This window comes from Nomia melanderi, chromosome 10 (genome assembly GCF_051020985.1).
Source record: "Nomia melanderi isolate GNS246 chromosome 10, iyNomMela1, whole genome shotgun sequence".
Taxonomy (NCBI): domain Eukaryota; kingdom Metazoa; phylum Arthropoda; class Insecta; order Hymenoptera; family Halictidae; genus Nomia; species Nomia melanderi.
In genome coordinates this window covers 5745875-5772830 of record NC_135008.1, presented here as the reverse complement: position 1 = coordinate 5772830, position 26956 = coordinate 5745875, and the positions used below count along the sequence as shown (strand labels likewise).

Here is a 26956-nt window from a genome sequence, read left to right as displayed (position 1 = left end):
ACGTCTGTGTCATGCGGTATAATCTACTTACTCGACTGTCGCGCCACGTTTTACGGTCTGGAATCGACGAAATTGTGAAGTTCTTTGCGATGAATGCTGTCTGACTCGTAGGGTAAACGATTGGAATTATGTCTGCAGCGCCCTCTTCGATTTTCCGAACGTTAATACACGAACGAACATCTTAGCAACGCCACAAGGCACTAAAGAAAACCACTCTAGCGATTTTGGCGCCCCAACTTTCGGCACAGACTCGAGTCTGTGCTTTAGGTGCTATGTAGAGGGAATCGCTGCGTTGAGTTTGGAAACTCATTTAACCTGTTCGTGCAGTGACAGAAGATTTAAAAGCGCGATAAGTGTTTTAGAAGTCAGTGTTTCACGTAACATACCGTAAAACATCGTGCGGGAAAACGGGCGCACAAAGAGGTACATCATGATACTCATTTCTTTCATATTCACACGAACAAATCGTTTTTGTTTATCCGAAGCACATAACCTATTTCTGGAAAGAACGGTTTTATTTAGAGTTTAAAACCGCGTAGAGTAGTCCTGTGTCGTTGAATTGCTCGCATCGATTGTATTTCACGTTAATATTATGTTCTTTGAATTTCATTTACACTGTATCCGCTATGACAAGTGATACTTGTTTGCTTGGAGTTCTAACCTTCAAACTATAATGTTTATTTGGCAACAATTGGAGCCAAATTTCTGAGCTGTTGAATGTGGATGCATTGTATTCAAATTATGTCAGGAATGTTGTATATGTGTATTATGCAATAAGAAATGTTTAATTGGTGATAATATTCATGTGAATATGTCTATAGTGATATGAAGAAGGTAAAGCTGTGACGGTGGGAATTAAACGTAAAAATAGACCTGGTGACGACAGGAATATCTAACCTTATGCCCTCAGCTACCGGTACGTATAATGTTTCTGAAAAATACATGTAAGTGATTCCTTTTTTTAATTTGGGTACTGTTTGTCTCATAAGTTTGGTAATACATGTAGCCCACGAGCTAGGTCAATAGAGATCTTAAGAATTTTCAATGGATCGTGTCTTGAGGAGCAATGCGCTTGATTTTAATCTGTTCAAATTAAAGAACAGTTCAATTATAGGAAAAATACCAAAGGTGCAATGCAAATTCACACCTTTTCGACAACAAAAATATGGCATATACGTATTACAGGAACTTTGAGGCAAAATTGTGTGGAGCAAATTGCATGAACCATCTGTACAGAAGAACATGATAATTGAAGCCCTCCCTGAAAGTAGTAAAATTATATTAAAGAAATGAAATGAAGTTGTTAAGAAATATACAGTCTCTCTTGCCGTAAGATAAAATGTCTGCTTTCAAAGAATTCCCAAAGAATGCATTGATATTAGAAGTTATTGTTGTAGGAGCCATTTTCTATAGATTATTATACATTTTCTATATAATTATTAAATAATTATTGAAATAAAATCCATATAGTAAGATCAAAAAGAAACAGAATATTAAAGTCTAGAGACACAAGCACCACAATGATTTTTGTTAAACCAATAGGTGTTGTTCTGTACAGAATAATGTTGATCAGCAATAAACTTTACAGGAGGTAATAACCCTATAGGGCAGCAGAAGGGTGGGGCGACTATGCCCAGTAATGAAGAATGTGGGATCCGAGATGTATGGGGCCACAATCTGGAAGAAGAATTCCGAACGATACGGCAAGTCGTACAACAATATCAGTACATCGCTATGGATACTGAATTTCCCGGAGTAGTAGCTAGACCTATTGGTACGGTACATTACGAACTGCTCAAATCATCTAGCATTCCTTGGCAGAATAAAATAATGATTTAAAAAATAATTCCGAATTCCAGGTGAATTCAGAACTAGTGCCGATTATCAGTATCAGTTGTTACGATGTAATGTAGATCTTCTACGGATAATTCAATTGGGTCTTACGTTTCTCGATGAATCGGGGAATACCCCTGGGGGTAGTTACACGACGTGGCAGTTTAATTTCAAATTCAATTTACAGTAAGCTCTGACAATTAATATATAATAAGATAAGTGGATTAGAATAATAATAAAAAAAATATTGATGTTATACCTTATCTTAGGGAGGATATGTATGCACAGGATAGTATAGATATGCTACAGAACAGTGGTATTCAATTCAAAAAACACGAAGAAGAGGGTATAGATCCATTGGATTTCGCTGAACTTTTAATGACATCGGGAATTGTTCTTGTCGACGATATAAAATGGCTATCGTTTCATTCCGGCTATGATTTCGGTTATCTACTGAAGCTTCTTACAGACCAAAATTTACCACAGGAAGAAAGTGAATTCTTTGAACTCCTTAGGATATATTTTCCGACGATATATGATGTAAAAGTAAGCTTGAACGCTTATTATTTTGTTATAATAAATGTATTGTTCCCTTCTATGATTCTAATAAAAATTCTTTTTGTATTCAGTACTTAATGAAATCTTGCAAGAATCTGAAAGGAGGTCTTCAGGAAGTAGCGGAACAATTGGAAATACAAAGAGTGGGACCGCAGCATCAAGCTGGATCTGATTCGTTACTCACGGGAATGGTCTTTTTTAAGATGCGAGAGGTAAAAATCATATTCGACTGATAATGCGATTAATACCATCCGATATTAAAGCAAAAATGTTTTATTCTAGATGTTTTTCGAGGACAACATTGACGATGCGAAATACTGTGGTCATTTATACGGATTGGGAACATCATTTGTTGTGAACGGTTCAGGAGGATATCTAGACAGTAATGGAGATAATTCTTCGTCTTCGTAATGTTAACGAAAAAAAAAAACTATCGCGCTTCAATCGGATCAGATTATTTCATTACAAATAAAATGTTATAAATAATGTTTTACCTAATGATCAAGCGTATAGTTCATGTCCATGATATAACGAGTCACTGCTGTAGATCATGAATATCACTGATCGAAGGAAAGAAAACAATGAAAACAACAGGAGAATTTTTTCATATTCGTGCACTTTTTTTTTGTATATCCTCGAATTTTTAAGTCTTTCGTAGGTTTCTTCTGTGATACGTGCTAATTAATCGAAAATATTTACGATAACGTGCAACGTGAAATATATAAGATAGTTTCTTTACAAACTTTTATGACAATATTGGTATAAAAGATATAAGATTGCAGTACAAAGCAAAAAAAAAGAGAGATAAAAGAAGCAAATACTAATTTTAAGATTTTTCAAAAAATCTCTAAATGATGGGATAGAACATTGGAAAAGCATTAGAAGAGACGTGCAGGGAATGCAAGAGTTGCATTGTCCGAGTGCATCTATCAGTGTTCATATGTACATTTATCATACAGTGCATTTATAGATCAGTAAATTTTAAGCCTGACAATTTCTTATAATTAGCGTTTTCATTAATATCCGTTAAAATCATGCTTCTCGTAAACCTTAAACCGAGCGAACAAGACGTTAAACGCGTAGTATAACAGAAAAGATCATTCTATTGTCCGTCTATGATTGATACTCCTATCGAATGATTTCGTTATCTCTATAGAAGACTACAAATAGTCGACTTACTTTCTAAAATTATTTTACGCGACATGATCCCCTTATACATACTACGTACATTTTATTGTCATACGCATTATTTATCCGGCTAACGGCAAAACACCCTACTGCTGTGCCCTGAACGTAATGACGCAAACATGCATTTCTTTTGTAAATAACACGACGTTCCAGAAATACAATAAACAATTTACTTAAACCGAAACCTTGTTAATTATTAATAACGATTGTAACAGAGACACGTAACATTTATTGCTTTCGAAACATCATCGTCGAAGCTCCTTACAAAAAAAGATAATACTCCACCTGTTCCTTCTCTAATTATTAATGCTAATTACAATAAAACCACGAATATACAGTGATCGTGCGACATGTTATACTAATTGTAAGAGATACGACTTTTTAAAGGCCGTCGATCCACGCCCTTTGGAAAATGTAGGACACGGATCCCTTCGTTTATTTCATTGGTTTCAGTTTCCACGTTAGCTTATCCACCTGTAGTAAGAAGATAAACGCGCGTTATCGTAATATAACTGATATCAGTCTCGTTATCAGGGTTCGTTACCTGAAGCGAAGCTCAGTGTCTTTAGGCGTACTAGACAAATCGGTTCATTTACTCTGGGGCTTATTAAAAATGCGGAACGAGCTTCGCCTCGACCGCGTTTCCGGTTTCGCAAAATCGATCTTTCTCGGATGTCTTTTATTGTCGTTGGCGAGTCGGATTTCCGCTCAGAGCGGAAAGGAAACTTTCGAAAGTGTATTCGGATTGGACGGAGGTAAATCCGTGGGCAACAGCGAACAGCTTCACGGGGAAATCGATTCGAATGTCGGCGATGCATCGGCGAAGAAGACACCGGAAGAATTAGAGGACCTGACCGACGATGGGAACGCTTTCGGGGAGATCGACGAAGGGAAAGGGGATGAAACTCCAAATGTCGGCGACGTTGTGGAACCAAAGGAACAAATCACGTATTCTGAAGGTATTTCCGGTAGAGCGATCGGAGAAAAAAGCGGAAAGTATGTGAGATACGGTGAGTGTTTCGATATCGATGGGCGTGACCACTATTTTCCACATTTTGTTTCATCAGTCGAGATTTCGAGGTTCGCTGTCTCAGGGTTGATTCGGCAAGATCTTTGTTTCGTTTTTTTATCGCTCGAACAGGCGCGCGTGTAGTTTTTTCGAATCTGTATTCTTGGAATGTGTATCGTGTAGAAGCGTTATTTATTATATTGCTCCAATAACGAATCCGATCTTATCTAACTTTATCAGTTACTCACTCGTATGTGAATCGCAGATGAATCATTGGATATCCATCGTCACTACTTTCCTAATGATAAATCACGCTGTTCATCATTACTGCTTTATTTTTATGAACATACGCTCTCGACTATAAAATTACGGGAAACATGATACTTATATCTTCGATGTTTACCGTGTTCTATGAATATTTGAATTGTTGCCTTGGAATGTTATACGATAGTCGATATCCATATTGAGATGAGTCATAAACGTTCTCCTATGTATTCTCTACGCGTGTATTTACGTAATGTTTAACTTGAAAATCTAAATTCACATAACGCATCAAATCACCATAGATTCGGATTCACCGGAAGCGGACAGGTACGCGCCCCGCTCGTCAGATTCAGTTATCGATTACCACATAACTGATGCGCGACTAAACCAAATCCGTTCGAAGTTCATGTACTGGTACTTCGACAAAGGCGGCGATAACAATGAGGGCGATTACCAAAAAGAAATTCAATCGTCAACACCTCAGACACACAAGAACTTCAACTTCCAACTGCCCTTCTTCGGGTTCAGATTCAATTACACCAGAGTACGATCAAACTGAATTTTCTATAGTCTATACCGATCTTAGAGGCAAGAGACAATAAAGAATTGTTTCACGTTCTAGGTGTCTATGAATGGTTTCCTAGAGTTCAGCGATCCTCCCGTGCACTACACTTACCCCCTGGTATTCCCCGTGAAAGATTGGCCGAAGAAGAATGATCCTAGTTTCATAGGAATATTCTTCAGCAAATGCCGAATAGGTGAAATAAGGCGGGACGATATAGACCAAAGACAACCGGGTGTCTACTTTAGGTACGTGAAGCTTCACTTCGCCGATAGACAATGAACATTAATTCGAACAGTACTGTGCGCTGAAATATTTCAGACTCGAGAGAGATCTACAAACGAGGAAGGACCAGTTCGGTGTCGAAATGCGGGAGCGTTTGAAGTGGGACATCCGCCAGGGGATAGTCGGTTCCGAGTCGTTCGATCCTAAACACGCTGTTATAGTCACGTGGAAGAACATGTCATTCGCCGGTGGCATCGATAATTCCCTTTACAAGACGAACACTTTCCAGATGGTTCTGGCCACAGACGAAGTGACCACTTACGCAATTTTCAACTACCTGAATATTCAGTGGACCAGTCACACGGAGGCTGGCGGCGACACCACCGGCGGGGAGGGTGGCGTTCCTGCTTTCGTAAGTTTCAAATCTTACCGTTTATTTTTTAGAAACGCGACTAAGCTTGTAACTAAGGATTTGAATTTAATAACGGCACCCTTGTTGTATATTGAAATTACTAAAAGAGCTTATAGTATTTGTAAGACTCTTGGAAATCCTGAACTTATAACGACGATGCTTGAGCGAGTAATGAGGATGACAATTTTCCTTTGTATCAGGTCGGCTTCAATGCTGGCAATGGAACCCAAAGCTACGAATACAAGCCCTACTCCCAAATGTCGACTATACGCGACTTAACGGGCAGAGGTTGGGCAAATGGTTTCCCAGGGCGCCATATGTTCAGGATAGACGAGAAGATCATGCTTGGGACATGCAACAAAGATATCGGTAAAGTTCGAACTTCGAAGGAACAATAATGAAAAGGGGAAAGGAAAGATTAGGGACACTGGGAATATTCGTGTGTTACAGCTGGAGCAAACTTGCCGTTAGTATTTGCTCCCGAAAGCGGAAACATGTTGGGCGGGACCATTGTCAACATCACTGGCCCTTGTTTCAATCGGAACGAAAAGATTCGATGCATGTTCGAGACTGTGATGGTAATAGGTACTGTGGTCGATAGCAATCGAGCCATATGCGTTCAGCCGTTTGTGAAGGCTCAGGGGTATATCCGGTTCGCGATTAGCATTGGAGACAGTAAAGTGTACAACTGGAAGGGCAAATATTTCATCGGTAAGATGAAGTTCAAGTTTGATTCGATACTGGTGTTAATAACTTCGATACTTTCCAGAAACCCCAGCAACAGCAGCCGAAAAGATCTTTGTTGCCAGTACCGTTCACGAACGTCAGCCTGCCGAGATAAAAATCACTTGGGACCAGTTCAACTTAACTAGCAATACACAAGCTGGAGTACAAATAGCCCTATGGGGTTATCGTGAAACAAAGACTACCCCCGAGTTTGAATACATCACTCTCCTAGAGGTTGGTGAGCCGACAGTTCACGTCTAATGCTCAGAGATTATGCGATGTGATTTTATAAATGTAAACTTTACTAATCAAAATTTAGGCCGCATACCAAAACACTGGCTTCTACAACATCGTTCCAGCTACATACCGTGATGCGTACCACCCTTACCAGCAGGACATGACCTTCGGATTTATTCAATTGAATTTAACCAATCCGAAGCAGCACTCCGATCAAAACGTCACACCGTGCGTAGATCGTATTTAAACAATATTATTCGTTTCTCCCTTTTTACACGTGATTAATTATTTCCCAATGTTGTACAGGACTCTATGGAGTAGACCGATTCCTCTAGCGTGGTACTTCGGGCCGAGCTGGGAACGAGAAATGGGGGCAAAATGGCCGCAGCGACTTTGCGACAAGTGGATCATGAACGACAGATACTTGAAAAATTTCGCCTCCGAGATATCCATATGTCCGTGCACGTTGAAGCACGCGTTGACCGACAAAGGGCGTTTCCTTCCGGATTATGACTGCGACAAAGACTCGAATTTGGACTGCCTCTACAACCAACACGCTCATCACTGTGTGAGAACTGGAGCACCGAAGTAAGTGAAAGTAAGATTCAAGTAACCTGAACATGTTCTTTAACACAATTTTTCCATATTAATAGCATGGACGGTTCTGAGCAACAATGTTGCTACGACAAATACGGGTTCCTGATGTTGACCTATGATCAGCAATGGGGTTCGAGGCCACATCGGTCTCATAATTTGGGATATTACCCATGGGATGAAGCCAACAAGGTCCCAACCCTTTCTCACTGGTACCACGATGTGATTCCAATCTATCTGTGCTGTATGTGGCAAGAAGAACACGCAGTGGGCTGCGAAACGTTCAGATTCGAGAGACGTCCGACGCAAGATTGCGTGGCTTATCAATCTCCCGGAGTAGCAACGGTGTTCGGGGATCCCCATATCGTAACGTTCGACAATTTAGAGTATACCTTCAACGGAAAGGGAGAGTTTGTTCTGCTGCGAGTGAACCATGCGAAAGACAAGCTCGATGTGCAAGGCAGGTTCGAGCAATTGCCGAACAACATACACGGCGAAGTTAAAGCTACCCAGTTGACCTCCATTGCAGGTAATTGAGGAAGCTTTGAAAGTCGAGAAGTCCAAATAAGACTTATTTCATAATTAATTGAGAATATATTGAATAAATATCTTCAAATTTCGTTCACAGCAAGGGGCAACAACTCGGTTCCGATAGAAGTTCGGCTGAGACCTAAACACGCTCAGTGGCGTTACCGACTAGACGTTTTCGCGGATAAAAAACGAGTGTACTTTGACAGACCAGCCCTGAAATTCCAACACTTCCCCGGAGTTATCGTTTATACACCGACGTACATTCTAAACCAGAGCGAAGTGATTATCATGTTCGACACTGGCGCAGGAGTGGAAGTGGTTGAAAACGAAGGATTCATGTCGGCTAGAGTTTATCTACCTTGGACCTATTTGGTACGGTTTAAGTGTTGACTTAATTTTTGAATAATTCTTACTTGATTCACTTATACGGATAGCCAATTAATCGAGTAGTTGCTCGGGAAGATAAAGAAGATCGGTAACGCGTTTGGAACCATTTCAGAACAAAACCAAAGGGCTTTTCGGTAAATGGAACAACGACATGGCGGATGACCTAATAACCCCAGAGGGTCAAATAATAAGCGGGACCAATCTGAATCATTTCGAAACTGTGCACAAAGATTTCGCGTTGAAGTGGATGCTAGAGGATAAGGAGGACGATTTAAAGGGTGGCACGTTGTTTACCAGAGAATTCGGCAGGACTGCTAGTTACTTCGCGAATAGAACTTTCGAGCCTGAATGGCGGAAGATGCCTGAAGATATTATACCTACTAACAGGTGACTAGCTTATCGCTTCGAAGAAAGATTAACCGATCCATTATCATTAAAAAAAAGTAATTTATCTTTCAATTTGTTATAGATCGTATGACTTACAGCGAGCCCACGATTTGTGCGGAGATACGTATCAATGTCAATACGACTACGCGATGTCGCTGAATAGGGATTTAGCGCATTTCACGAAAAATTATTACGATACTTATACACAGATCAGGTATATCAACGAAGATGAACCAGGTGAGTGATTCAGAAATCGACGAATACCATTTGCGTAACGTTAATATAATGACTGATCCATTCTATCGTGTGTTCGGTCGTTTACAGTGGTTTCGTGTGGTGTATTGGAGACACCACGATTCGGTCGCAAGAGCAACTTCTTCTTCACGCCTGGCACGAAGGTAACTTTCGAGTGTAACCAGGACTTCATACTGGTGGGAGATCAACGGAGGGTCTGCATGCCTGACGGACGCTGGGACGTGCCGGAATATGGATACACGGAATGTCTGCGTAAGTATTTATACAATGACTCAATCAGCAAGCAGACTTACGACATTCTTTCACGATGGGGGGACGACACACTGTTCAAGATAGTTACGAGATACTAAAATGAATATCGAAGCTTCGCCTGCACATTTTCATCGTGCAGAAACTCAGATCATAACTCATAGCTAAAAATAGTTATTACCTTGACCAGTGTGCGTTACCACAACACTGCGGATCTTAATGCGAATTCATCTCTTGAAAGATTGATCGATAGTGTAGAAAGAGGCTTGCCGACCAGATAAACGATAGCGTTAAGTAGTAATATCTGATACAAGTGCATAAAGATCTGCAGTCTACACATCACATTCGTATACCTATCATACTCTAAGCTTTTTGTTTTAATCGCCCTTTGTACCCTTTCGCGATCATTCTGATTCTCGTAATCTCACCTATCAAAAATTCTTATCATCAATCGGACACTCATCATTACGGTTGGGCCAAAGACAGAGTGGAGAATAAAAATTGTTTGATATTACATAAATATAGGTCAGGTCGAGTATGCTCAGCGTACGGCGTGGACTACAATTGGTATTGTTTGCGTCGTGGTAATTACCGTAACCGCATGTATCGCAGGCGCCTTTTTCTGCGTGAGGAGGGGTAATTCGAACGAGAGTTCAGTCAAATCGTGGCGCTTTTCCGAGCGTAGCTCTGCTATTGACAATGAAACCGCGTTGTTGAGGCATAGCACACCGTTGAAACCGTTCGACAGAGCGATCTCGCCGGTTAGCGATACTAGCACAACGACGAGCACTAGCAAAAAACGACATAGCTATGACAAAGTTTATCGAACACACGAGCCCCTACCAGACAGACCGGAAGTCGATTTCGAGGACAAAGATTGGGACCTCAAAGAGCCCTATTCCCCGACAGACTCCGAAAAAAGTACCTTAACGAACACCACCGAATCGATTAGGAAAGCTGGAAGCCCTACCAAAGAGAGCGACGTGTAAAGCTGTTCGTTTGGAAAAGGCAACTCGTAACGAAACGAACCAATGAATTGGAAGTCTTCGTTGACTAAACTTTTGATTTGTGGTGCGGTTAATGTTTTGAGATGGTGTTTCGTGAATCGATTCGAGTAGACTTCCGTTTAGTATAGCGTACGTTTTAGTTATTGAAAACTGATTAGTAGGGCATTATTGTTTTAGACTAAAGGTCGCTAATAGAAAAATGTCTTTTAAAATCAGTTTCGAATTAAATTAATAATCAGGCTGAACGGATACGCTTTATGACTCACGGTGTATACGTACTCTTCGATTAAGAAACTTATCATTTGCACGTTCAAATCATTGGAGGCATTTACCTTCCATGACAAATATTTATAAGCATTTTCCTCTTCGATTTTCGAAACTATTCGCGTTCGGATTGTCGCCGCAATTTAGCGTTAAATCGCGCGCGACGAATATAATTGTATATCATTTCCACAAAAGACGAGTCCGCGCGACTGGAAACGAACGAAATAATCGCAGAACACGATTGTACAGGGTGGTCATTTTTCAGCCAGTAGAAATTTGCTTTTGTTTTTGCTGTGGAATAGAAATGTGTCGGTTCACTGTACGATATGTATTGGACATATTGTTGTTGCATCAAAAACGAGTTTTGTATTTGTGAAAAAAAAAATGTAATGAAGAGCATGTTTCGAACGGTGCTGAAACGAAGTTCATTATAGTATGATTGTATAAAATGCTTACTTATTATTGTAAGAACGCAGTTCAATAAATATTTTTTTACACCTTTAAATGCTCAGGAAATTTCTATTCCACATGCATTCGCCAACATATTCGAGCAAATATTTGATACACTCGCTAGAGATATTTTATTGGAATGGAAATTTCCACCAGTGTTATTGTCATCACTTTTAGTTACTCTTATCCTTTCACCTTCATCCTTTCCATAGCCTTTTGCACTCGGAAGTTTTTCACCGGAAATATTTTAACATTTTCTGATGAGATAAACACGATATTTTGTGAAACTAACTCGAAGAGAAATCGCACGTATATTGAAGAACAAAGCTATTTTATTTCAATATTTCTCAAATTGATACATTATACGAAGTATAATATTAAATATCAAATTTTATAGTTTCACTGTATGAAATCGAATGGTGAGTGAGAGTCACCTCTCGAGTGCAAAGGGTTAACAATCTAGTATCATAATCTAATTTGGCTATTCACGTTTATCTATTGTTCTAATTCTTTTTGTGTTTATTAATTCCACCAATTTCATTAAAAATCACAGGTCAACAGGAATATAGTTCACGACAGGCTGGTACTGCAACTGGTATAGTACTTGCTTGCCTAGTACCAATTATACTTCTAATAGTGTTTGGAGCTATCAGGTTGTTAAAGAAACAGAAAAAAGAACGAGAAGAGGAGGAGAAACTCGCTAGGTATAATACTAAGAAGCCATTACCAAACCAATATAATTATGCAGCCACAATTTTTGTTTTTAATTAAGTATGAATAATGAAATACAATTCTTGCAGAACAAGAAGTGCAGAGCTGCAGAGATTAAAGAAAATCGGAGAAGATGAAGAGCCTGGACCTTACACAATCAAAGCAACAGAAATTAACTAAGTAGTATTTAATGAATTTTTTATAAAATCTTTTTTACAACTTTCCTCGTGTCATCCTACATCAGACATTTATCATTTGTTCATACCAATATGTTATCATATACATTTTAAATAAGTATTCATAGCAAACTTAATTAGCCTTAATTAGTTAATTTATATAATCAACCAATTACAAAATGAAACACCTATTTAATGGTAGAAATATACCAATACAAATATACCATTTAAAATTTATTGTAATTTTATATTGTTACACAACAAGAAAGACTGGAAAATATAGTTAAATTCAGAGAGAAACCGTTGTTTAAATCAGAAATCAGCAAATCTGTCGTGCGAATAAAAAATTCCATACAGTGAAAACAAAATGGACGCCAGGCTAATGCAACAAGTTAATGCATATATTCACATGATTATTGTGAATAAATGTCAAAGCGAAACCTTTACATATTACTATTATTTACCACTTAATATTCGCATGAACTCCTACCAAAACGCTGACAAATGAATATTAACTCTCCAATCACGGGCAACGTGGAAATCGCGTTCTAAATATTTTATAAAACATCCCCGCCTCCTTAAATGTTAACCTCTCTTAAGTACTTTATTAGGCTATTGTCAGTTATCGAATGTCCCTTATTTCATTAGTTTTTATCCGACTCTTAGGGCGCGTATGCCTAAGGAATAAAACTAAACCGCGATTTCATAAATGTTAACGAGGCCAATTCGTACTTACGGTGGCAGCGCAGTTTCGTGTTTGCCGCTCCGACCGTTTGATTGTGACAGCCGTTACAGGACTTAATGCCGGCGAGCTGTATCTCGTTTCCAAACGAAACCCGATTAAGACAAACTTGAAACAAATTACCCAAATATTACACCGTACGTTCCTCGTTATTATTCACTTTAGAAAAACGTCCCCGCACAGCCGTTACATTACACATTGCGAAACTTTCGACGCGCACGTACCGTTTGAAAAAAGTCCCTTCGACTGTGCGACGCGCAGCCAACTTCAGGCCGTTGAACGAACATTGCCCCCTAGCATCAGAAATCGGCAACTATGTCACGAGTTACCGACAGTCCGACGCATGGCGTCGCGTCACTCGTACCGAGTGGTAATTCTACCAGCGCGTTATCCAGTGATTAAACTATTTATGTTAGACTTCCTGCTTCGGGGGTTTAGGATGCGTGCCGTCCGGACGTTGTGTTTCTCGGTAACAGTGATTACGCGAATTTACAAACGTTACCAAAGGTAAACACGTTCCGTTGTAACAGAAACGAGTGCCAGTATCTGAGCGAAATTTTTGTGCAAAAGAATCACGTGATATATTACGGATCGAAGCAGTTCGGTGCGATGGAATTAATTGGATGACAGTCGGTGAAAAAAGTCACGGTACCAGAGGTATGTGGTCCTGACTATCGTTTATCGTAGAACAATATTGGTCTCCCTCTCGATCGACCAATAATTGGATAAATAAACTTCGGAATTAATCTTTTGTTTGCACCGTGTGTCATGCTGTTAAATATCAAATGTTCTGCTCGAGCATTGTCTACCGCGTGTAGATCATTCACTGACGCACTTACTGTTGTAATGATGAAGATGGGGTGGTTAATTCATTGTAAGGGAAATGAGGATTTATAGTCTTCTAATTTGTATTTTAACAGCATCAAAAGCGCTCGTAGGGAATATTGTAGAACTTTAAATGCTTAAAACTTTTAAAACTTTTAAAACTTTAAAAACTTAAATTACTAAACTTAAAATATACCGCTAGTGTAACATTTGAATAACACATTTAATAGATAGTAGCATAAGTTCTATGTTATCAGATATATTAACATATATTTGATGAAAGTCTCGTTCGTACGAAGAAATTCAGTGCTGATAAAGTATTTAGTTTTTGAATTTTAATAGAGCAACGCGACTAATTACTAAAATATGAAATATGCATGGCGGGGGTGAGTAACGCCCTCGATAACTTTCGGTGCGGAATTAAAATTGTACAGTATGCAGGAGGTACATGCAAATAATGAATCCATTAATGAATTTCTAATTATAGATCTTGGCATTTACACGATAGATTTCACACGCTAATCATTCTACGAGTTGGGAAATATGTCTTCCATATTACAATGGCTCGATCATGGCTAGGATGTTTTTTGGGCGTTTTAGTGCCATCGGCAGTCTTTTACTTGTATTTATTGTTCAATGGTAATGCACCGCGACATTCTTCAAGTTCTCAAGGTCTTCTAGGATTCTCACCGTGTATCATTGTAGTGCCTTCCGCTGAAATTGGTTCCTTCAAACTCGATGGGAAATCGAGCTCGTTGTCCCTGGACGAGAGAACGCGATTGCGCGTCGATGAGCCTAGCTTCCAAAAGTTCCATGTAGAAAATACTCAAATCGAGGTAAACATGCTAAAAGAATCGATCCGACGTGATCCTTAATTGCGTGTGTACGATAAACATGCAATTAAGAATCCAGTTTAGATAGGATCTTATCTTAGGAGCAGCATCGATCTATCCAGAGACATGGAAGATCGATGAACAATAGCTAGTATCCTTTTCATTCAAGGGAAAATGCGATACCGTTCACATCGCAATGGTCTGCGCCGGATACAATTCGACGTTGGCCCTGGTGACAGCAGTAAAATCCGTTTTATTCTACCGCACTAAACCGCTGCACTTTCACTTGCTCGTCGATGAGATCGCAAAGAGAACTTTGACGACCCTGTTCCGAACATGGGATCTACCTCACGGTTAGTTGAAAGCCCACCGGCATTATTATTCTCCTCCGTTCCTTAACGTTAATCGATCCAATTCTTCTTTCATCGATCGCAATGCCGAACTTTGAATCGTATTGTCCCCGTTACATTAGTCATTCAACGTCGGCAACCGCTGGAAAACATTTAACTAGCGGTGACCCGGTTCCAACAATTAACCGAGTGAACTGAATTAGACCAATTAACGGGCCTCGAGCAGATCGCATTACTCAAGGAACGGACGGGAGCCAATAATGCCGTGAGCCAGCACGGGGTCGACAATTTTTTTCGTGCTCGTTCCAGTGAACTTGACGTACTACAAGGCCGAGCGATGGGTGCCAAGCGTGTCCTGGATACCGAACAAGCATTATTCCGGCGTTTACGGTCTCCTAAAGTTAATTCTGCCGGACGCGATGCGGGAAGACAAGGTGCTCGTATTCGACACGGACGTGACCGTCCTAAACGACGTTAGTTTGCTTTGGCGGATGTTCGAGAAGTTCACGAACGATCAGGCGCTAGGATTGACGGAGAATCAGAGTCATTGGTACATAAAGGCGCTGTCTTACGGGCAACGGCCATGGCCAGCTCTTGGCAGAGGGTTCAACACTGGCGTGATGCTAATGCAGTTGCAGCAACTCCGTAACAGAAAATTTATGACCCTCTGGGAAACAGTTACCAAGCGTGTGCTCGCCCGCATACCGGAAACTAGTTTAGCCGATCAAGATGTAATAAATGCGGTTATCAAAGAGCACCCGTCTATTATATATAAAATAGAGTGCACATGGAATATTCAACTGAGCGATCACACGATCAGCGATCTTTGTTACCGAGACACTAGTCAGATAAGTGTACGTGCATTTTTCAACGGAGCATAACTACTCTACTCGAGTTTCTCCGAGGTTTCCATTATCGGGATGCTTTTAGATCGTGCATTGGAACTCTCCTCGAAAACAGGATGTATATAATAAGCACATCAACGAGTTCCGTAAGTTGCACAAGGTCTTCCTCGAAATGGATGGGAATTTGCTACGCAGACGTTTGTTCGGTTGCGATAAGCACGACGAAACCGTGTCACAAGTAAGTCTCGATTTTAAGTATCACGGCGACGCGATCGAAGAATCTTAATCGCGATCTTTCGCGTGGTTAATCCACGGACAGCCCTAAGCATCCGTTAACGTTCGTCGACGGCAAGAAAGCGATTTCTAATTTCCAGTACAACGAATCGAGTCCGTGTCAGGATTTCACCAGAGGCGCAACCATGTTGTACCGCACTCACCCTTTCCTCCTAGAGTACGAATATAACGTGTACGCCCCTGCAGACGTTGCTCTGGTAACTCAGTGTAGCGTGGAGAGAATACCACTGCTGGAGGACCTATCAAAGCACTGGCCAGGAACTATAAGCGTCGCGCTTTACCTCACTGACGCAGAAGTGCAGAATTTCCTCGAATTCGTGCGCGGATCCATCGAATTACGCACGAGGAAGAATATCGCGTACCACGTAGTCTATAAAGATGGGGTGCGTTTTGTTTTTAAAGTTCGAGGACGTACACAGATCACAGTCTAGGAAATTATTTCAATAAAAGACGACTCCTCTTCTAGGATCTGTACCCGATCAATTACCTGAGAAACATCGCGATGTCTTATGTATCGACTCCATACATTTTTCAACTGGACGTCGATTTCCTGCCGCAGTACGGGCTACACGAGGGCCTCATGAATTACATCTCTAAATTAAATATCACCGAATCGGACAAAGTAGCTCTGATCGTGCCGGCATTCGAGACCGAACGTTACAGGTATTTCCGCTCAAGCGGCTTGCAAGCGCATTCAGATCTGTTGTCTGCCGCACAATGTGTACACCCTCGGTGATTCGATGCGTTGCACACTCACGTGAATGCATGAAATGTCTCTGGCGGGTTTCGACTGCCGATTACATTCGGTCACGGGAACAAATGTCTCTTTGAACGTGTTAAGATCGTACCGCGATATATATATATATATATATTGGACTTATAGATAGAATTAACGGCGAAACGACCGAGCGAGTGACCTGTCATTATGATCATTTATATCGGATACCTGTTCCGAGAAATACTTTATCGAATTAAAAACAATTTGTCAAGAGAATGGGATTGTAATGGCGGGATATAACGATTCGCGTTAGAAGCCAAACACGTTTCGTGCACTCGTGCGAGGGCGGCGCGAATCAAACGAGCTGGGTGTGTTTTATAGGTTCACATTCCCCGCTGACAAAAACGAGTTGTTGAAGTTCTTGAAACGAGGAATTTTGTACACCTTCCGGTACCATGTGTGGACTCAAGGCCACGCTCCCACTAATTATAGTTACTGGCGGAACACGATGGAACCGTACGAAGTACGTGACGTAAGCCGACCGCGATCGTTTCCCCGAGCTGCAAACGATTAAGTTAATGTGATCGTAGGTCTCATGGGAACCAGATTTTGAGCCGTACATCGTGGTCTCGAGGCTGGCCCCTAGATACGACACCAGATTCGTCGGTTTCGGGTGGAACAAGGTTTCCTACGTGACGCATTTGACGATACTAGATTACAAGTAAGAGATCCCCCGTAAGCGGCTCGTTAGTAATCTTAATTGCATTGATCACTGTAGTGCGATACCATAAATTGAGGATTTATATAGGTACATCGTTTTACCGGATACGTTCATTATCCACCGACCTCATGCACCTAGTCTGGACATCGGCAAGTTTAGGACTGATTCTATTTATAGGAGGTAACGTATGAAAAATATAATTATAATATGGACGATCACACACTTCGATCCCTACGAAGATTACCTGTCAAATAAACCATTTTCCGAAACATCCGCTGATTTTCTTATCAAAAGCAGAAGGAATCCTTAAGAGTGTGTTGATTGTGGAGCACTATGTACAACGTGTTGGAACATCGCCATATTGGATGAAATAAAACGGATGTAATTGCATTCACTTTTTTCTCTATTACAATGCCATTCCAGATGCTTGAAGAAGTTGAAGGACGACTTCGTCGAAGAGCTGCTGGCCAAGTACGGCGAGAGCGCGCTGCCAAAGTTAAAGAAGCTAACCAAAGAGGACAAAGTATTGAAACCCGTTGGAACCAAATAATTGACAATATTTATGATAAATATTTTGGGCGATTCCGAAGGTGTTAATTATATTATTTTCTCAATAAAAAGAAAAGATATCTTGCTGAAAAAGAAAATGATGAAACGTTGTCCGTCCCCTGTTCCGTGGATTATTTGTGAAAAGAGTCGCATTGAAGTCAATGGGAATGGGGTTGGGAAATATTTATTAAAATTTAACCATCGTAGTGGAGTGTACAGAGTGGTGCTTTCAGTACATTCTCTTAATGTTACAGTCACGCTAGATATTTCATTTATAAAATATGTATAATATTTACAGTGATAGTACATTGACATGGCATTATAAATTATAGTCGGCCGAGAATGTTACACCGAAACGGAACTAAATTCGGTTGAACGCGTGGCATGCCGCGTTGTTACATGGTAAAAACTCTCGTACAAAAATAATCGTGGCTACAACGATCGCAATGATAATGAATAACAGCGCAAAAACGTAAACGGTTATTGAATCGGATCGTTAATAGGAATATTAAATAGTTTTAACCACAGCGATAATCATAATGATAGTATGATAACACGATTATTGATAAGACGACGGCGTTACGTATATAATAAAAAGTATCAAAGAAATCAGACGTGGTCAACGTTTCCGCGAAATGTTACGTCGATTAATTCCATCCTTAACGTTTCTATGTTCATCTAGGATCTAATAAAAGAAAGTGTTCTGAACGCTACCTACCCTAAAGAGGTTCCCTTAACGTTTATATCGTGACACGCAAACATAGTTCCTTTACATTTATAATAATCCCTATTACGATAAAAACACTTGAAAGCGTTCTTATCCTGTACAACGGTGAGCTGTACGAGATACGAAAATATGGTAATGGAACGTCACTTATTCATGACTCAGCCCAGAGTAATGTCTACACACATTCATCAAGTACGAGAGAAACCTGGACGCGGCCTGATCCACAGAAACACGTGTCCTACACCGTTTTCGCCTAACGGCTCATCGTCAGGAACATGTCTCGCGTTTCTGCACGTCACCATTTCACATACGCTATGTATACACGCGGAAAGTGGCGAAAAGTCCTTCCGTATCCGTTCACAGACCTGGCAATGGAATGAATTAGGCAGTTTCGACGGCGATTAGGACACGACTCGAGCGATCACACGAGAAAGCACACTTGCATACATCCGACGTCTCGGCTAACGTTCGCATGGACGAACCGTCGTGTCGCTGTTACGAGAAACTCGGGTCTCGGCACTCTGTACAACCCTCTGTGATTGGACGTCGCGTGATCCTGTCAAATTACAGCGCAGAATAACGATAATGGTACCTTCTTTTCCAGGGCAAATAAACTGTAACTACCAATTCCGCTGGTTAATTAAGTTATAAAACAGAAAAGCATACATCCGTTCAGACTTTGAAATGAAACAATCAATAGGTTTTAATATCGATTATTAGTTTCTCGAGATATACTTTGAAAGTTCAGTTCTCGTTAATGCGTTCCTTCGATGTTCAATCATTTTAATGTAGAACTTATTTCTGTCTTGCATTAATTGTCCGGAATTCAATGAACCGCGCAGTACCACTCTTTCACTGTAACACTTAGGCCAATCGGGGACTTTAATTATTCACCGCGTCTACTTGTACGCGAAGAATGAGCAGTATCATGGGGAGGATGCTTCAGCGGCCTTGAGCAACTAATTCACTTCGTCTCCACGCGCGACCCATCACAAATTGGGTTTTACGACCGTCGAACGGTTCCAATCACAAAGAGTTAACGCGTTTGATCAGATTTACATTTGCAGCACTTGTCGTACGCAAAACCGTTCACGGGTTTTGTTTTCGCAACATGACGCTCGATCGACTTCGCAGAATCAATTAGGACATTCTCCCGTTCGCGAGAATTGTTCGCGGCTTCTGGATAGTTACCCGGTTAATTCGTCCTTTCGTCATCAACGCAATTCCTTCGGACCAGTTACGTATAAAAACGAAATTCATATCGTTTCTTTGTCGATAAATGTCAGTCTTCGAAGAGCAGCTACTACTTAATGCTGTAACGAAATGCTACACGAGCTCCGGTACGCAAAGGAACGACGTTCAAACTAATGCACGCGATGCACTTAAATCTATTTAAATTAATAACATCCTTAGCAGCACACGATTAATCCTTGAAAATCAAAGCTTACAGAATTCATGCTTGCAGCTGTAATGTTTAATTATTAAAGGCGCCCGAATACACGAACCAGTTCGGATTCAGGAGCCTCGAAATATTCGGCGCCATTTTGATTCCCACCTCCGAGCATTAGTCAATTAATTACGGAACCCTGCCACTGCAGTGCACATTAGTACCGCTGAGAATGTTTTACAAAAATGCATTGAAACGGAACGAATTCGGGGGATGTTACCGTCAGTTTTTGGAATGTGTTCAACGTGATCCGAAACGTTCTTTTCGATGTTGAAGATATCGATGACTCTGTCGAATGGTGTTATCGATTATGCCACGGATGTACTACATTGCGGTCGAAGGAAATTTTTGAATAAAACGACGTGAAAGATGATCGGTATCTTCGAGAAACGTCGTGCTCGGTGGTATATCACGTTGAATTAGATTAATTATGCGCACATTACGTCCAGATGGCTGTGGTCGGATCAGTGTATTGGACGGTACTTTCATCTGCACGCTCGCAGATGCAGTCAAGAACTTCACGCCAATATCTCAGTGTCAGGACTGGGGATGTTCTCCAGGACAGTCGGTCGGAATAGGGTTCGAGTCATCGAACTCGGCAAAAACAATTATATCATGATATCATCATAGATTTTTGAGATTGCGGGACAACATCGATTAGAATCGTCGCTCCTAAAGCGATCGATTTCGTAAGAAATTTCGCGTCAGAATGAATTTCTTTTGACAGCGTAATCGAGGATGCAAATGGAACGATCGACTGCAATCGTTACACCTGAATTTCTTTACAGGGTTCACAGTAAAATTTGAATTTGATTTGATGGGCTGTTTAGAGCTTGCACGCCAACGAACTCGCAGGCGACCCTGCACCGTTCATACGTCCAATCCCCTTCGAACTATACGCTATTGGTTGAAACCAGTTTTTGTTAAAATCAATATTTACAAACTGCCTCTAGTTACGCGGCCATTCGCGTCTGTCAACATGCTTCGCGTGATCGTCGATTTTGCGATTGCGCCCATGGGGGTTCGCGATCCAATTTCCCTTCCGTTTAAAAAATTCATGTTTGCCGTGCCTTGTGCGAGCAGAAACGTAATACTTCCCTGCTTTCTCAACCGAAGGTAACGTACGAGTTCAACCGTCTAGAACAATTTCTCTCAAACGAACAGCACAACGACGTCCAATTTGACTAAAATAAAATCGTCGGAAGAATTTAAAACAGACACGGATTAACCTCGTGATCCCATCATACGCATACAAGACGTTTCTCCGATCAAATTCATAAAAGTAAAATTTAGAAATCCAAGCGCAAAGTATGCGTCTCGTTAACCAGTTAACCGTATTCGAAGAGTATTCCCTGTTACCTTAAATCCCAAAGTGATACTAATTTCTCCAAACAAACATGTAATTCTCTTTCATTTCGCTTTAGCTTTTTATTTCAACGTGTAACTAGGTGTATCTGTTCTACGTTCGACGTATATACTCGTCACCGGTTGATTTCATTACACATTCCACCGAGAGACTTTGAGAAGCAAGTTCCACAGTTAACTGGTTAAAAATCCTGAGCGAAACGTGTCCGATAGGAACGCGGCATTTGCAATTACACGCGCCTCGCCGCTCCCCGGTCCCGTCAGTGAACCCTGATCCCCGTTTGACTTCCGTCGTAACGACTTCAAGCGGATATGTACCCGTCGGGTAGATACGCAAGTCATTAGAGAAGTGAAATGGTAAACGGAGTCGGTTCGAAGTGTATCGCGGGTCACGTGCATCGATCGCTCGCGATCTTCGCGTCCGACGACTGTTCGAGCTGTCAAAGAGGGATTCTCATTACACCCGACCAACAACCTGCCCTTTCGCGGTCGCGCAAAGTATTTCGCGATAATAATTGCGCCGACTGCCGAGTCTCGTTCGTCGCGCGCGGACCCCGGTAAACAGGGCCCGGCTAATAGCGCATAGAGCACCGCGAGGTTGACATCCGCAGTAATTGCGGGCTTGTACGTGTTCCATTTCCACGTATACTTGTCGCCGGCGTCATTAAGTGGGAGTATGTGACGCGAGAAGGCAACGGAAGGGATGGGTTGGCTCGTGTTCTCGCGAAACGAGCCCCGCGAGGGAGAAAGATTCTACCCTTCCTCTCCCTGGAGTGTAAATGGAGAGAATTCTGATTTAGGGTGACTAACGTGTAACGCTCCGGGTGAAGGGGAAAAGTAGCTGGATGGTAAATATTTCAGAGTAGCGAGCCATTATTTCGAGGTTGATTCGCAGAATCTCGAGTAGCTTGTGTTTCAAGCGGATAGAAATCGTAAGGTTCGCAACGGAAACACCGATCGCTTAAACATCGTAACACATCGATGGGAAGGGACAGGCTTAAAATAATCAGAACCGATATGAGGTCTCTCGCGGTACCTAAACGACGAAGCTGAAGGTCTCCCGCATTACGAGCAAAATCTTCGCGTGGCACTCGTTAAAACGCGCACCGAAATTCTCATTACCAGACTCATCTCTAAGCTTCCCCAGTCTCAATTTGGAGCACGGCATAAACCAACGCGGAGATGTACTCGCCGTAAGCGTCGCCGCGATCGAGAAATCAACGCGATGGAGCCGAGTTTAGGGGATCCAGAAGTACCGTGCAGCTCTAACGACCGTTCAATTATATTTTACTGGCCGTATCGCGCGCGATCTGGATCCGGTTAATTCCCCGGGCGTCGGTGTCGTTGATCCCGGGGCGGGGACGTAGAGACACGAGGCCGTCTTCCCCAGGCCGCGGTCGCCGTGTGACTGGACGTGGCCGGAGAACCCGTCAAAATACAAAATTACAAAAATATACTCGTGGCGCCGTGTCAACCGGTCGTGCCGCGCTGCTTTCAACGTGGCCGCAATTTACATATAAACAACGTCGTGGATCAGCGTGCAATTAGGGTCCGTGTATTTACAGGGCGCGGCACGACGATTGGATCGGACGAGCCGCGACTCTGCTAGGCCGCTTAAAATAATTCGCGACGATTCCTGCACGGACGTGTAGCCTCGGCCCCGGACTCCCCCAATTTTCTTCGTGGTCGCAGCGTTCCCGATCCCCCACTTCCACCGGAAATGAGAGGAGAAGGCTGCCGGTTGGCACCTGTTTCGCGGATCCGATTCATCGTTCTTCGACGGTGCTCTCGCTAAAGATCATCGTCGTTTGTTTCCCTGCGGCGGCGATTAACCCGTTGACGCGTTAAATACGGCCAAGGGACCGAAGTTACACGACTGCGTCGCGATTTTCTCCGCGTCGTCTCAACGGCTCCGCGTAATCGTACACGAGTCTCGTTCGTAATACTGTTTAGGTGCGTTTACGATCGTCGGGGAAGGTGCCTCGTCGTCGTTCGATCGACTCGTTTGATCGGTGTTAATGGTCGGTGTTCGCGATCACTGGCGGACAGTTCTACGAAAAGTCAAATTTTACGAGGAAGCTGATCAAAACGATCGGAGGACTCGATGATTGTTAGGCGACCCTAGAGGAACGATAAAACACGAAACTCGATGCGCGTAATTGTACATTTTATCCAATAATCGCGGTGAATGGGCTATCTTATGTCGTGCGTTTACAACGTCGAAAGTACCGTGGAAATTGTTTGTCGTCCCCTAACCGTTTTGAAAATTGATGTACTCGGTGATAGGAAGGTAATCGACGAAGTGTAAATATTTGGAGAAGGATAGAGAATTTGGAATATATCCTGTTGGAGTATAGTCGACTGGATTCGAATAGCGTTACCGAGCAAGGATTCTTCGCCGCTCGCAACAAGTTGCACGCGATCGATCCGAAAATCCCCGGTAAAGGTGGGAATGCAACGTTAAGCTCCGGATAAAACGCACCGAAAGTATAACAAGTTCGTGGCTTACGTGTAATAAACTCTGCAGTTGAAAAATGATCCTGCCGGAGAGCTGGTATCGATCAGTCGGAATCACACTGGCGCAAAGTGTTTCCCCTTCCCGATCAAAGGTGTTCCATTAGTCGTTGTACAATTAGTCTAATAACATGACCCGAGAAAGTACGGAAAAAGGTATTAAAAAGTAACCTCGTTGCCTAGGACTGAGGATCGAATTGAAAGGTAAATTCAATTAAAAAATAACCACGTGTCCGAGAAGTCTGCTACAACGTCGTTTAAATTCGATTCGTCCGTTACACATGGATCGCGTTACGCGTTAAAATCGCTACGAAAGTGTATCTACTAGTTACGTATACAATGGCGTCCTCATCGTTACAAATTGGGCCAGTTTTTCGTTCTCGTCGTTGGCGTCTCCGTCATTGGCACCGCCGCTTTACAAGAAGATCGTGTACAAAACGTGATCGTCGTTCAACGCGTGTTCTCCGTTAGGCAAACAGTCAGCGCGACAATAAATAAGACGAATGGTACCCGTTCACCCATAACACCAGCGTCTCCGTTCATTAAAAGATCGATGCGCGAATGGAACGGACATCGAGCTGTCCCATAATCCACCATCTTCATTGTCGAGTGTCACGAGAAGTCAACCGACAGACCGTGCTCTACCAGAGTCCACCACTAGAAGTTTCGGTTTGTGAAAGTCGAATCACTGTGTATGTCGTCCGCGGTGAGTCTCGGCACAGAACATAAATAAATTAGAAAACGCAGGAGAACAGAGAAACACGGAGAGATAGAAAGAGATCAAAGAGAAAAAGAGAAAAACAGGGACGAGGAAAGAACGACCGGCGAAGGCGTCGCGTGCCGAAAAGTTCTGCTGGTTCCTTGCGAGTCAGCGGTTCGCCCGACGACCTGTTTCACCGGATGTGGAAGCCCGCCGTACGATCGTCCGTCAGCACATTCGCCGGGCGAAGTTACGCGCTCGAACCAAGTATCGACCCGCGCGTCGCGTCGCGTCGCGCCGCGTAGTTTCGCGTCGTGTCGCCGCGCTGGTCGTCTCGTCTTCAAAGGCACTACCGATTTATTGTGACTGCGGTCATGCGTCTCTCCTCCTCAGCACGGCCACGACCTCGCGGCCTCAGCTTCGCCGACCCATGTACGCTGATCATACCTCGGTGCCATCTTCTCCTTCGTCCTCGTACAGGGGTCCATTCGTGGACTTCTTCTTGGGCTTGGGCGGTGGCCTGGGCGGGACTTTTCTGCCGAGTGTGTTGCTGCTGCCCGATTGTTGTTGGGCTAGAACGTTGTTGCTGTCCGTGGACTCGTCGGCTAGTTTAGCTGGCCATTCGGCTGCGCCCTCGGGGGCGGCTCTGTCCAGCGGGCTGCTGGTTAGTATGTTCGGGGTGCTTCGTTGTATCGTGCCATAGTGCGAGCTAGGCGTCCCCGGCAGGGGTCTATTCCTCATGGAGGACAATGGCTCGGGACTTTTGTTCAGAGAGAGCACGGAGCTTCCGTCCGCGGTGGTGCGCAGCCCTAGGTTATCGTAGACCGGTTCCAGGCCGTCCGTCGGCGACATCGGTGGTCCGCTGCTCCAGCTAGGCGCTCTCGGTCGCCGTGGTATCGTCACGTAGCCGTGCCGTGGCATCACCGGCGCGATCGTCGAGCTCGCGATACCGTACGGCGTGACGCTACGATTGTGGGGCAGGGTCTTGAACGCGGCTGGGTATTGGTTCGAGGGCGAGCCGAACGCGGCCGTGGTGGGTGTCGCGTGCTGACTCGGAAGACGAGTGTTGTCAGGTGCTGTGGATGCTTGGCTGGTCGGCGAGGCGCCGCGACCTCCGGAGAAGGCCAGTAGGTCCGGCGGATACTGGCGGTAGCTACCACCTCCTCCACGGCACAGGGTACCGGTACCGCTCTCGAGCTCGGGGGTAGCTCGTTCCTCCCTCTCGTCGTCGCCGACCCCTCCGATCACTCCGCCGCCGACACCGCTACCGATACCATCAGCTGCCAGATCATGAACAAAAAAAAGAAGGAGGAACGTTAACAAACAGAAAAGTGGAGAGACGCGTGGTGATGAAACGAATTAAAAAAAGAGAGAAAAAAAATGAGAGAGAATAAGTTGCGAGATGTTGCGTGTCCGAGCGAATTGCCCGGTTTGTGGCGTGTTTGTGTCTGGATTTCTGGGAATGGGAAAGACGCGAACGCCTTTTCGATCGAAGGTGTTCGATCGTCGCATTCAGTCACGCGCGGGTCAACCTCTCGCGGGATCTTTCGACGCGGGGGGTGCGGACCGAACGGCGAGGAGGTCGTAATCATGGGAACAGGCTGAATCCTCCTTAGCGCGACAAGTTAGATGGAACGTCCGATATCGCGTACCGATAGTCGAGGGTATTACATAATGTAGTGGAGCTGTCGTGGCTTATATCGCGAAGACACGTAAATCGATCGTGCCGGGCGAGATAAAATTTCATCGCGGGAAAAGTGGGTCGACTTCTGCCGTCGGAGTTACCCGAATGCGCCGTTCGAGTTTATAAATTAAATGGCGGGGCCGCCCGCCGCGATTCGTGTCGTAACGAATCTGTCAAGAAAATGGAACGGAGGTCGACGTCGATGCACACTCGTCCGTTTTTATCGCGTTTCACTCGCAGCCACTGACTTCGCTCGCAATCTTCTCGACGAGGAGGAGCAGAAGTCGGTCCCTGCGCGACACACCGTCGTCCTGCGCCAGTTCCTATTACACCGGGAGTCGTTGCGGCAATGTTGGTGGCCAGGTAAACGAGGGAACCCGGTAATCATGGAACTTTTATCGCGGTCCGTGTTTTTTCCGAGGATCCGAATGCAATTCAATGACGGTCTAAGGAGAAAGTAGAACACGCTCTAGGGGAATAAGGATGCGCTGGGGATCAGCCGTAACCGCGACGGATATACAAAGGATTGCGGGAGGGATAGCCGAGATGTTGGATACGAGATCCTCGATTATATTCCGATTACCTTTGAAATCGCACAGACCCGCGTGGAGGTACGA

At 43.2% G+C, this 26956-nt stretch overlaps 4 protein-coding genes across 16 annotated transcripts in view; 3 read left to right on the top strand and 1 right to left on the bottom strand.

The window, feature by feature from the left end:
• Positions 1–224: 224 nt before the first annotated feature.
• On the top strand, positions 225–2998 carry Pop2 (CCR4-NOT transcription complex subunit Pop2). Of its 2 annotated transcripts, none has more exons than XM_076371362.1 (7): positions 225–423; positions 822–916; positions 1607–1774; positions 1860–2019; positions 2103–2379; positions 2463–2603; positions 2674–2998. In XM_076371362.1, exons 2-7 carry the CDS (start codon positions 901–903, stop codon positions 2800–2802), a joined length of 891 nt encoding a protein of 296 aa, XP_076227477.1. In that variant the 5' UTR covers positions 225–423; positions 822–900; the 3' UTR covers positions 2803–2998. The 2 variants fall into 2 exon arrangements, with proteins under 2 accessions (XP_076227477.1, XP_031838901.2); XM_031983041.2 differs by having other exon boundaries at positions 1589–1774.
• A 1116-nt stretch (positions 2999–4114) lies between these two features.
• mesh (sushi domain containing 2 mesh) lies at positions 4115–12316 on the top strand. Of its 3 annotated transcripts, XM_031982871.2 has the most exons (16): positions 4115–4589; positions 5155–5396; positions 5475–5662; positions 5736–6051; positions 6252–6420; positions 6502–6762; positions 6821–7011; positions 7097–7242; positions 7321–7602; positions 7668–8137; positions 8237–8511; positions 8639–8913; positions 8996–9150; positions 9238–9420; positions 11692–11842; positions 11939–12316. In XM_031982871.2, the coding sequence occupies exons 1-16, from the start codon at positions 4193–4195 to the stop codon at positions 12027–12029; spliced, it is 3792 nt and encodes a 1263-aa protein (XP_031838731.1). In that variant the 5' UTR covers positions 4115–4192; the 3' UTR covers positions 12030–12316. The 3 variants fall into 3 exon arrangements, with proteins under 3 accessions (XP_031838731.1, XP_031838730.1, XP_031838729.1); XM_031982870.2 differs by lacking the exons at positions 11692–11842; positions 11939–12316 and adding an exon at positions 9943–11404 and having other exon boundaries at positions 4115–4538; XM_031982869.2 differs by lacking the exons at positions 11692–11842; positions 11939–12316 and adding an exon at positions 9943–11401.
• A 791-nt stretch (positions 12317–13107) lies between these two features.
• LOC116429634 (xylosyl- and glucuronyltransferase LARGE1) lies at positions 13108–18109 on the top strand. Its single transcript, XM_031982787.2, has 12 exons — positions 13108–13424; positions 14080–14231; positions 14298–14428; positions 14595–14778; positions 15085–15629; positions 15706–15858; positions 15995–16297; positions 16381–16577; positions 17014–17155; positions 17223–17353; positions 17441–17533; positions 17777–18109. The coding sequence occupies exons 2-12, from the start codon at positions 14153–14155 to the stop codon at positions 17901–17903; spliced, it is 2085 nt and encodes a 694-aa protein (XP_031838647.1). The 5' UTR covers positions 13108–13424; positions 14080–14152; the 3' UTR covers positions 17904–18109.
• Positions 18061–26956, bottom strand: part of kek5 (leucine-rich repeat, immunoglobulin-like domain-containing kekkon 5 protein) — a 333208-nt gene continuing 324312 nt past the window's right edge. For all 10 annotated transcript variants that reach the window (XM_076371230.1, XM_076371229.1, XM_031982775.2 and 7 more), the window contains one exon: positions 18061–25935. In XM_076371230.1, coding sequence (XP_076227345.1) covers positions 25097–25935 — 839 coding nt within the window. In that variant the 3' untranslated portion in view covers positions 18061–25096. The remainder of the gene's footprint in view (positions 25936–26956) is intronic.

What these genes read in the sequence shown, in the direction of transcription:
- mesh (XM_031982869.2), top strand. Translation starts at nt 4,193, where the DNA reads ATGCGGAACGAGCTTCGCCTCGACCGCGTTTCCGGTTTCGCAAAATCG. An exon ending in CGGAAAGTATGTGAGATACG is followed by an intron (nt 4,590 to 5,154) that starts GTGAGTGTTTCG and finishes AAATCACCATAG; the next exon opens with ATTCGGATTCACCGGAAGCG. An exon ending in TCAGATTCAATTACACCAGA is followed by an intron (nt 5,397 to 5,474) that starts GTACGATCAAAC and finishes TTCACGTTCTAG; the next exon opens with GTGTCTATGAATGGTTTCCT.
- LOC116429634 (XM_031982787.2), top strand. Translation starts at nt 14,153, where the DNA reads ATGGCTCGATCATGGCTAGGATGTTTTTTGGGCGTTTTAGTGCCATCG. An exon ending in GAGACACTAGTCAGATAAGT is followed by an intron (nt 15,630 to 15,705) that starts GTACGTGCATTT and finishes GGATGCTTTTAG; the next exon opens with ATCGTGCATTGGAACTCTCC. An exon ending in ACGTAGTCTATAAAGATGGG is followed by an intron (nt 16,298 to 16,380) that starts GTGCGTTTTGTT and finishes CTCCTCTTCTAG; the next exon opens with GATCTGTACCCGATCAATTA.
- Pop2 (XM_031983041.2), top strand. An exon ending in AGTAGTAGCTAGACCTATTG is followed by an intron (nt 1,775 to 1,859) that starts GTACGGTACATT and finishes TCCGAATTCCAG; the next exon opens with GTGAATTCAGAACTAGTGCC. An exon ending in TCTTTTTTAAGATGCGAGAG is followed by an intron (nt 2,604 to 2,673) that starts GTAAAAATCATA and finishes GTTTTATTCTAG; the next exon opens with ATGTTTTTCGAGGACAACAT.